The 11,225-nt window shown below is 37.3% G+C and overlaps 1 protein-coding gene and 1 non-coding gene across 2 annotated transcripts; both read right to left on the bottom strand.

The window, feature by feature from the left end:
* Positions 1-3,610: 3,610 nt before the first annotated feature.
* On the bottom strand, positions 3,611-8,750 carry LOC135771628 (E3 SUMO-protein ligase ZBED1). Its single transcript, XM_065281949.1, has 3 exons — positions 7,388-8,750; positions 4,356-4,462; positions 3,611-4,227 (listed from the first exon to the last, which is right to left on the bottom strand). The coding sequence occupies exons 1-3, from the start codon at positions 8,748-8,750 to the stop codon at positions 3,823-3,825; spliced, it is 1,875 nt and encodes a 624-aa protein (XP_065138021.1). The 3' UTR covers positions 3,611-3,822.
* Positions 8,751-10,853: 2,103 nt separating this feature from the next.
* trnad-guc (transfer RNA aspartic acid (anticodon GUC)) lies at positions 10,854-10,925 on the bottom strand. The gene has a single exon. It is a non-coding gene; the product is annotated as a tRNA-Asp (tRNA).
* Positions 10,926-11,225: the final 300 nt, after the last annotated feature.

Raw genomic sequence — 11,225 nt, forward strand, 5'->3', positions numbered from 1 at the left:
GCTGGTGTTCACTAGCAAACCAGCACCAAAACACAACACATGCTGGTATGCTGGTTTTTTAGCAGGGACAGTAAACTTTGATTATATATTAAGCGAGTATCTGGCAAACGCGAGCGTCTCTTTTATCATAAACCCTTTAGACCCTTTTTTATAACTTCCGGTCTCTGTTTGTTTAATGGTCTGACTAGTGTTTAAACTGAACTCTGGAACAATTACCTCATGGAAAATTACAAATGTTTTAGTTTCCTAAAGATAAGGGGAGATGACCCTTATCATTGATCACCGCTATGTGAAGAGCATTTTGGCAGCCAATCTGTAATCAACCATGTTTTTATTTATGGTTACGTGTAGTAAAGATTTTTTTGGTGTATTGATTACTATAATCAAAACTATGCTATGGTTTAACTACAGTAACCATATATTTTCTTTTGTTTTTAAGTGTAGTAAAACCATGGTTACATTTCCTAAAGGACACATTATATACATTAATTTTAAACAGTAACATTAGCTCAATGTAGTTTTTGATACGCTTTAGCTCTGCTAAGGGTAATCTATTTGTTGTGTATTTTGCTTGTTATCAGAAATAATCTACTCTAAAAGGTCACTGATGTTATTGATTCTTTGTAGAAGTTTACTGGCAGTTACGTTGGTTCCACAAAAGTCATTTGTTTATGTTGTTACTGCAGTTCTTACAGTATTTTTCAAGTTGTATTCTTCAAATACAATGGCATAATGTTGTAAAGATGCCTTCACACGACATCAACACCTCCGTGCAGCTGTGGTTGTACAGTAAATTATCATTGGTTGTATTCAAACTGAACAATATACTGTTCTACCGAATATCTAGCAGTAAGTGTATCGACATAAAAACAGTGTTTAAACTCATTGTTTACTTCATTATATTTCTCTCCAGGGAAAAGTCAGTATGCATGGGTCAGAGGTTTTTTATAAATCACACATTTTGAATAGGAAGAAGTGTACACCTCTTTCAGGGCAAGTTTTGTGCATATGCAATGATTATAAATTAGGCCAAAGACTATTTTTACTACACCCTGATACACAACACCATAGAATTTAATAGGATGTCTTAACTTTTTCACACAACTGTATGTTGGGTTAGGCTATTTTCAATTTGAACATATAGTCTATAGCAACTTATAAACTTGGACAATTTCAAAAGTCACTGTCATTTAGAAGTTGTCTTTATTCATAAAATAAAAGCAATAGGATGGGGAAAAATAATTAAAAAAATTAGAAAGAAAACTAGATAGGGTAAAAGTTTGTTAACACACTTTATGTTGGCTATATAAGAGACCAGAACCAGGAAATAAATATAAAATCCACGGAACCATCTGTTTTACTAATTAGGTTTCTTAAACATATTAGTTTTTGTTTATATTACTTTTTATATTATTTTTAAGTAATGTGTTAAATGTCTACTTTGTTCATAGACAGACTGGCAGACAGACAGACAGACTGACCCAGGTCTGAAATCAGAGATGATAAAGATCCCAGAAGAGACACCAAATATATTACATTTGGATATATTTAAACATATCAGAACATATAGCAGAAAATAGATAAATGATTAAGGAAATCAATTACGTGTAAAAAAAAATTATAATATGTAAAGAATAATTCATAAAAATAAATAATATGAATAAAGACATCATCATAAACATTGACCATTTTGGATTTAATGTTAAAAAAGTCTCTTTAAATCTGTCTGAAACGATTTTGTAATAAAAAAACCACACACACTTGTTCCAGTATTGACCACAGGGGGCGCACTCTGATACACAGTTTATACACACACACAATATTGTTTCTGTGAAACCGACCCCATGAGAACCTAAGGGAATTTTCAGGGAAACACTGCCAGACATGTTAAAGTGGCCATTTCTATTCATTTCAATGGGTGTGCCGGTGGGGACCTCGAATCAGGTCCCCACCGTTCAGGAGGTCCCCACGGGTTTGGTGTGCAAACAGGTCCAAGTCCACATCGGGATATAAAAACAAGTACACACACACACACACACACACACACACACACACACATTCTGGTTTCCATGTTTTATGGGGACATTCCATAGACGTAATGCATTTTATACCATACAAACTGTATATTATATTCCCCTTACCTGCCCCATTCCCTAACCCCAACCATTACAAAAACCTTTCTGCTACCTTAGATTTTCAATAAACATCATCTTGTTTGATTTATAATTATACATCAAAATGTCCCCACAAGGTCACAAAAACACTGGTATTCCTATCTTTGTGGGGACAATTGGTCCCCACAACGTGATAATTACCAGGTACACACACACACACACACACACACACACACACATTCTGGTTTCCATGTTTTGTGGGGACATTCCATAGACATAATGCACTTTATACTGTACAAACTGTATTATTCCCTAACCCCAATCATCACAGAAACCATTCTACTACTTCACATTATCAAGAAACATCATTTTGTTTGATTTATTAGCTTGTTTCCTCATGGGGACAATTGGTCCCCACGACGTGATAATTACCAGGTACACACACACACACACACACACACACACACAAAATATTTATTGTGGTTGCTATATGCATTTTTTCTGAAAGTGTACCCATATGAAGGGTATTGCTGAAAAAGACCTAAATGCTCAATCAATTTTCCCTGAACAAACAACAGTGGAAGAATTCCATCCTTTTTATACCAATCTTTGGTTTGTTCTTTTTTCATAGAAGTGGAGGAGGGTAAAGAATTGGGGAGGATGATGCTACCCACTAAAAGGCCACATGAGTGAGAACCACATACATGCTCAAACACACATACACTTCAGTCCTCTATGTAACGGTAAAGACTTTTATATGTCATTCTCTCTGTTTTTGTTATAAATGCTTGGAAGTTAAATTATCTTTATCTATGCTTTCAGGTTCAGAAGTTGTTGGAGTCCCAGTGGTCAAAGGTCTTATTCCTTCTGCACACTAGGAATGATTCTGACATGAATCAGGATTATATTTTCTACATTGATTTGTTGCTGTTTGTTGGTTAGCTCATGTTCAGGTCTATTCTAATTCTTGTGTCAATTGTTTTAACATTGAAAATATTTATATATCATCATTGAGGGTAAGTACAGAGTTCATGATTTGCATGTTTGTTTTTTGCATGTTATTCTTTGAAAGTTTGATATGCACATGATTTACAGATACATAAAGCTGTAGAGTACTTATGTAATGTAGATCATACCACATCATACCACACCCCTAATATTATAAAGATTCTTAGCATGTGTTCTATGGGTTTGCATGCATTTACATTACTATTAATTAACACATTTTAGGGGTGTAACGGTTCGCAAAAATCACGGTTCGGTGTGTACCTCGGTTTTAAAGTCACGGTTCGGTTCATTTCCGGTACAGTAAGGGAGAGAAACATTAAACTGCAGGTTGTTTATTGTAAACTTTTTTTAACAATTTGTTTACACTTTAAACACTTTTATATAATAAATAAAATACATATAAAATAAAAAAAGAATAAGAAATAAAACACTGCTGCAAAATTCTCCACTAAATAAAATACTCTTAGTCTCAAACCAACATCACATGATAAAATATAATGAAAAATATAAATAAATAACTATGGATTACAATGCAGCATTACAGCATTAGGCCTGCTTATATTAAAAAAATAACTTTTTTTTTAGTGTAAAGTGCAGAATCAACAGTTTAAGTTTTTAGACCTGCTCAGATTTTTAAGAACTTTTTCACAGTATAAAGTACAGCATTAACAGCTCCAGGCTGAAGGCCTGCTCAGATTCATTAAACTTTCATGTTTTTTGTCAAAAAAATTAACTTGTCCACATTGTCTACGGAAAGGGCAGATCTGCTAGCAGTTACAATGTCTCCTGCTGTAGAAAATACCCTCTCGCTAGGGACTGAGGTAGCAGGTACAGCAAGGTAGTGCTTTGCTAACTTGGCAATATGAGGATATATGGACTCATTTGTCCTCCACCATTCAAGTGGGTTGGAATCCAGTGAAATGCAGTCCACAGCCTTGTATAAGGTAACCTCTTCCTTCACCAGCTGAAAACTAGGCTTGTTTCCCATCTGAGTCTTGAAGAGTTCACCAAACAGTTCAGCCATGGCTGACTTCTTGACAGGAGGAGATGATGCCTCTGGGTGTCCTGTCTCTGGGGATGAACTAACTGCTGTGGCCTCCTCACTCTGCAAAATAAAATGTATGGCAAAACTTTAATAAACAGCAGATTGTTTCAGAGCAGCAAGTATTTCAAATTATACAATGAAGTATAATTTTACTTTTAAGTTTAAACACAAGCAAATTAACACAATACCTGTTCTTTCATGGTTTCAATCTCTGTGATGAGGTTGTTGTAGATTCTGTCACGACAGGCATCATCCACATGAGGAAGGGCTTTGAACCTCGCACTGTAAAAAATTGCTGTTAAAAAACAGCCAAATTTAACAGTATAATTCTGTTTTTTAACAAAAACAGAAGTATACTGTTAAATTCTGCATTCTGTAAAAAAACAGTTTTCAGAATAATGTGAATTTACAGCCCTGAGAGTCCACCGTTAAAGACTGTGTCCCAAATCACACCCTACACCCTCATTCACTATTCCCTACATTAGTTTCCTAATGATCCACCTGAAATCAAGTCAATGAGTTCAGATACTGAAGCATTAATGATGGACACCTGCTGCTAATAAACAGAATCACTGAAGAAAAGATAAATAAAAAGATAAGACATGAGCAGAAACACTTACAGACACAAAGACTTAGATGAACATCAACTGAAAATAACACAAGACATTAAATCTCTCCATATATCACCAGAGGAGAATTAAACATTTACACAAACACCATTACCATCTTCACTTAGAAACCACTTTGACTTTATTATGTTATACATTTACAACAGTTCTTACTGAGAACAAACAGGTGTTTACTAGACTTTACAAGCATTTTCTTTAAAGTCACCATTATGGTGATCACTGTTTTCATTAGTTGGGCTCTTGACTTGGTTTACAGTTGGGTTGCTATAACTGTGCCTTTATGATGCATGTTTCTTATGGCAAAGAAAACCAAGAGATGATAGACTCTTGTGAGGTTGTCTGATTATTGATCAGTAGTTTGTCTTACCAGCCTTAAGAAGCTGAATCATAACAATTATTAGTACTTAGGGATGTTATGACTAAGTATTTACATATTTGAAACAGAATCATTACAACAATTATTAGTATAACAGTAATCTGATATCTTGACAGAATTGTATACATATGGACTTTGGTGAACGTGAAACCCTATTCCTCAGCTGACAAACACAGACATCAAGAATCAGCCTACGATTCTCAACTATGGTGACAAAAGAAAATGGGAAAACAGTTCATCTGCATAATTTATTCATGTTGCAATGCATGCTGGGAGTCATGAATGAGTTTTTTATGCTGATACCCAGCATGCATTGCAGCATGAAGCTTTTCATTTGATAGTCACCATTGTTGAGATTCATAGCGTGATTCTTGATGTCTGTGTGTGTAATTTGCTTGTGTTTTTTAGTTCATTTATTCCCAATGTTTTTAACATTCCTCTGGCTACCTCAACACTCAGTTTCTGTTACATTATAAGACTACTACAAGGAGTTTCGTACCATCTAACCACTTATGAGCTTCTGTTTAAAGTCAGTAAATTACTTTTAACTCATGACACTAACACCATAATGGTCATTAGTCAGTGATAATACTTTATTTATACTTTTTTTTGCCATATTCAATGTCTTTCATATCACATTGAAAAGGCATTAATAAATATAACAGCAAAGGGCCAACCCAAGGATCAAGAGTCCTACTAAAGCAACCGCTGATCACGAGAATGGTAACTATTATTTAGGGATTAGACTATTAGACTAGAGCTGTCCAAACTCAAAACAACTTGCACTGACATATCTTAAAATACATCAGTGTCCTTCGTTTTGCCTGAAAATGCACAGAAGTAATGTTAGGCATGTTTGTTAAAACTAGTTATATTTTCTAATTAAACTATTCCTAGTTTAAGATAATCCCTGTCCAGGAAACCACACCTTATGATTTACTTCTCAGTAAGAGCTAATGTACATTTAAAATAAAATCTAACTGGTTTGTAATAAATGAAGATGTTAATGCTGTTTGTGGAGTTGTTTGATGATCTTCTTGTGAGATCTTAGAAAATCTGAGTAAGTCTGAGTCTCTTCTAAGTCTGTAAGTTGAGTTTCTGCTTGTTTTCTCTTTTATTCGGTTCTTGTTCATCTTTCATTCAGTGATTGTGTTTGTTAACAGCAGCTGTTCATCATTAACTCAATCATCACTTCATTATCTCATTAACTTCAACATTGGGTCTGTTTCTTTTACTTTTTGTAGTGTGGACACATTAAGCAGTGTTCTTTGACACCAAGGATTTTGCGATGGGGTTTAAAGGGTTAAATGTGTAAGATATAAAACACAGAATGCTAATGTTTTTTAACAGTCCGAAGGAGACCGTAAAAAAACAGTATCTTGCTGGCAACCAAGCTTCCAGTTGATTACTGTTATTTAACAGAATGTGCTGTTAAAAAACAGAAAACCTAACAGTCAAATTTGCATACAGAAATATGTTAATTTCACACAGACATTGGAGAAAAGTCCTTGTATTTTGTTTTTTTAAATCATGTGAACTTAAAAACTGATCAGGGGATTTACACAAGATGATAATGTGAGATATCTCTTAGTGTTTAATGTTCTGTTTTGTTAGGATTTGCCTCAGTTTTGGGGTTACCATTGTGCTGAAGAGTAGTGTGGTTGTTTAGGTCAAGGATGGGCAGTAGATCATTGATGTTATGCTGCCTGTTGTTTTATTTTAAAGCAGTAACTGTGTAGTTTGCTCATGGTGAACTACATGAGATTTGTGTGAAAGTTTAAATGTTTGCAGTTCAATTTTAGAAGTAATATTTGTTTTCAGTGGACTCAAATGAGTTAAGTTCACAATACTAACACCACGTAAATATATATATTTATAAACTTGAATGGATCCTGCAATTGGTTTCCTAAATGAAATGAGTTGCTTTCAGGGCATTATAACATTAACATACTGTTAAAATAGGGGAGCTGTAAATTAACGGAAGTAGAACTGTATTTTAACAGAGTCAGAACCGTAAAATAACATTATCTACAGCTGTATTCTATAGATAACACAAACAGTACCATGCTGTTAAAATAACAGTTGACTGCTGTAGGTAACAAAACAGTATCATGCTGTTTTTCCTAATAACAGTATCCCGCTGTAAATTAACAGTGCAATGCTGGCAACCACAGCTTCCAGCATAATACCGTTTTTTTACAGGGAAATTTTTTACAGTGCGGATCAAGAACTGTGCATTTGTGGAGGAAGTCATGACAAGCAGAGTATCTGTTCTTCAGGTTTTCTGTGATGGCAGCCTTGATTTCTCTCACAGTTGGACTGTCTTCCTCACTGGGTACCATAGAGTTAAGGACTGTGGTTTGAAGGGGGAGGATCATTGATACTGAAGGTGTGGATTCAGTGCTCATCAGTGTTGTGATGGTTTTTAGTGGTTTAAGAACCTCAAGTACGTCCTCTGCTATTTTCAGATCCTGGTCAGACAGCGTGCTTATTTCTTTATTCTTTTTGAGGGCCTTTTCTGTCAGTGCAGAGTACACAGCTGCTTGCTGTTCTAGGTACCTCTCAAGCATATCATAACTGGAGTTCCAGCGGGTGGTGACATCATGAATAAGTGTGTGTTTTGGTATATTAAGCATTTCCTGTTTGCTCTCCAAAATATGTGCAGCTGTTGGGCTACGGTGAAAAAAAGACACAACCCTTCTGACTCTACCTAGCACTCTGGACACCTGGTTGAGACCTGTTGCTTTCTGTGATGCTAAATTAATTGTATGTGCAAAACATCCAATTTGAGGGCCTAGTCCAGCTTCACTGACTGCATTGACAATATTCCTAGCATTGTCTGTTGTGACAGGAATTTTAATTCCTGCCCTCTCCAACTTCCACTCCAACACTGTCTCCTTAAGTCCCTCTGCCAGATTTGTGCTTGTGTGTTGTTCATAAATTGGGCGGGTTTGCAAAACATGGCTTACCATGTTCCACTCGGGAGTAATGTGATGGGCAGTCACTGTTAGGTAGCTCTCGGTAGCTCTAGATGTCCATCCATCAGTTGTGAGTGCTACAGCAGATGCCTTAGACAGCTCATGGACAACAGCAGTTTTAGTTTGTTCATATAGGGCGGGTATAACCTTTTGGCTGAAATGTGGACGGGAAGGAATTTCATACCTGGGCTCAATCACCTTCATCATGTGCTTAAAACCAGTGTTCTCAACAACCGAGTATGGTCGTAGATCAGCTGCTATAAAAACACCAATTGCTTTCGTTATTGCTTTGGCCCGATCGGAATTACCAGCAAAGGTCTGTTTAAATGCCAACGGGAGCTGTGTTTGAATTACAGTTGTTTTTTTCCTTGTACTAGTGATGTTCACACTCGCGTGATGCCTTTTCAAGTGCATTAAAAAGTTTGAAGTGTTGCCAGAAACATACCCGATCATTACTGAGCAATGTCGGCACACTGCTTTCGTCTTATCGACTAGTCTTTCTCCGTTGACGTATTTCACCGGGAAACCGAAGTGTTCCCAAACAGGAGACCTTAATGACATGGGTGGCTCTTCAAGCTCCGGCTTGTCTGCATTAGCCATGACGCTAGCAAGCGAGCGAGCGTGCCGTGTGTTGTTGTACAGCGCGCGGTGTGTGATATGTTTTTTCCCCAAAACCACTTCAGCGGAAATCCCGCCCTGCAGTCGATTTCATTGGTTTAGGTAACAGTGACGGTGGGTAGGTTTAGAGATCAGTGTTTGGTTTAGGCATCATCTGTACAGTGATTGACATACTGACATGACCGATGAAAACTTTAGAATCAGCTGCAGGGCGGGATTTGCGCTGAATACGGTGACTTCCGCCACTTAATATTTTCATGTGGAAACACGAAAAGTGACCTATGTTCTGCACACAAAACATTGCATTCAGTCATTCGGTGCACGTGTGCACCGTGCCGAAAGCCCTGTATCGAAACGGTCCGGTTCGAATACACGAACCGTTACACCCCTAACACATTTACATTTTTCTGTGTTAGGTAGGCATAAACCACCAGCAACTCTCTCAAAACCAGACAGGCCTGATACAGTGCTACTTCATCTCCACGGGAGGTTGGTATATGGACATGTACACGTGCCGACTCAACTGTAAAGATAGGTCTGTTCCTGATCAGTGTTATTGTTTTTCACCAATTCCCTTTAATCCAGTGAGGGTTCCTTTGCCAGTACCTCCAGAGTTGTTAAATTATCTACAAGCAAGACCACATCTCCTTTAACACCAGTGCGTGAAACCGTTTTCTGTCAGTGTAAGGACTTAATTTAACATCATTTTACTTAATCAATTTCAAAGCAGATTTAACAAATGTAATGTTCATCTATGACTAATGTCATCCTGCATCCCTCCTCCCAGTGACCTCTGCACAGTCTACAGACTCTACTCCTCCCTACTCCTCCCTTTCTCAGGACTCCCTGCAGCCTCTTCTGGGTACCCCTCAACTCAAAGTGACTGCCCTTATGTCTCCTGTTTCTGAATGTATGCATTGTAATTATTGTAACATAAAAATATAACTCTGTATTTTGATTGTTATGGATATCTGTTTAATGCAGAAACCACTGTGGTAGTTTATTAATTTTGGCACAATCCTATTTATAACTGTATTGTATACATTCACATGGGCAGTAGGATTCATCTGTGTTTAACTGAAAAGGTACTATGTAGCCCTATTCAGCCTGTTTCTTTTATATTCTTCCATAGTTATTTGTTCAGTAGATGTTTTTAAACTGTCACTTAATTTCAAAGATTGATTATTTATTTTGGTCATCTTGAGATATTTCCAGTATGTGTTCATTCAATATAATTGCCTTTGTTCACATTTTTGTGCACTTAACATGTTCTTATTGTTGTGGTAGAATGATTGTCTTATAAAATTAAATAGGCATGCATTTAATTGTATTCTTTTAAATGTTAATTTTTTTAAAAAGTGTTTTATCTAAAAATGTCCTGAAAACTAGTTATTTATACACTATAAACACTATAAAGTTCTATAACACATTGCATCAGTAAAAAGTATTCAGAAACAAGTTTCATACAAAAAAAACAAAGTAAAGTGATAACTGATTTATAATTATTAAATATATGAATGAGTAAATGTGTCAAAAGGTAATAATAATGTCTTCATTTTCACCTTTACTGGGATTCGAACCAATGTTTCAGTGCGGCCACCCTGAGACACGCCCTCAAATTTTTCCTCGCTTCTGATTGGCTAGTCACCGTTCTACAGGTATCCACGGGCGGCCTCCGCGTGACAGGCAGAGATACTGTCCACTATACTAACGAGGACTTCGCACTCGCACGGGCGTCACGCCGGCCAACCTGCCCTTCGAAAGAAAACTCTTGGTATTCTGTGGTTATCAATTTACAGACACCAGCAGGAGGCATGTAAGGGAATCGACTGAATCCGTGATCAATTCAGTGCAGCACTGAAACAACAGTTGTTCAGAACATCCACAAGTCCTGTGGAGCAACACCCGTATGCGTGAGTTGGTGGTATAGTGGTGAGCATAGCTGCCTTCCAAGCAGTTGACCCGGGTTCGATTCCCGGCCAAAGCATTGCTTTTTGCTCGACGCCATCTTGAGAACCTTCAGCCGATTTTGATGCGCAAAGGTGGCGCGTCCAAGCTGTTTGAGAAGTCAAACGAAAAAGAAAACTCCCCGTCGGGGAATCGAACCCCGGTCTTCCGCGTGACAGGCGGAGATACTGTCCACTATACTAACGAGGACCTGGCGCACGAGCGGAGTCGTCGAGCCGAATCGCCGATCCATACCGCAGCTTATAACACACACATACTCCCCATTTGTGAGGACAGCCTTCCTGTTTATTCCCCTTGTTTTTTGTTTATTTTGTGTGTTTGTTTATATTTTAAACAGTTTCTTTACCTTCTTTTTTAAAAAAGCATTCCCTTCCACTGCCCCAGCCAACTACCATCCTTACCCCAAAATCAGTAAACCCCCCTAGATAGCTCCTTTAAAAGGACAACCCTATCCCGTTGTGAACCTTAACCCAATCCCTCCCCTTGCTT

This window comes from Paramisgurnus dabryanus, chromosome 8, assembly GCF_030506205.2.
Source record: "Paramisgurnus dabryanus chromosome 8, PD_genome_1.1, whole genome shotgun sequence".
NCBI classification, from domain to species: Eukaryota; Metazoa; Chordata; class Actinopteri; order Cypriniformes; family Cobitidae; genus Paramisgurnus; species Paramisgurnus dabryanus.

Excerpts from the sequence above, each read along its gene's own strand:
- LOC135771628 (XM_065281949.1), bottom strand. The coding sequence starts at position 8,750 with ATGGCTAATGCAGACAAGCCGGAGCTTGAAGAGCCACCCATGTCATTA. Across the intron at positions 4,463-7,387 it reads CACAGTTCTTGATCCGCACT|CAATTTTTTACAGTGCGAGG; the intron begins GTAAAAAATTTC and ends GTTTTTTAACAG. Across the intron at positions 4,228-4,355 it reads TTGAAACCATGAAAGAACAG|AGTGAGGAGGCCACAGCAGT; the intron begins GTATTGTGTTAA and ends TTTATTTTGCAG.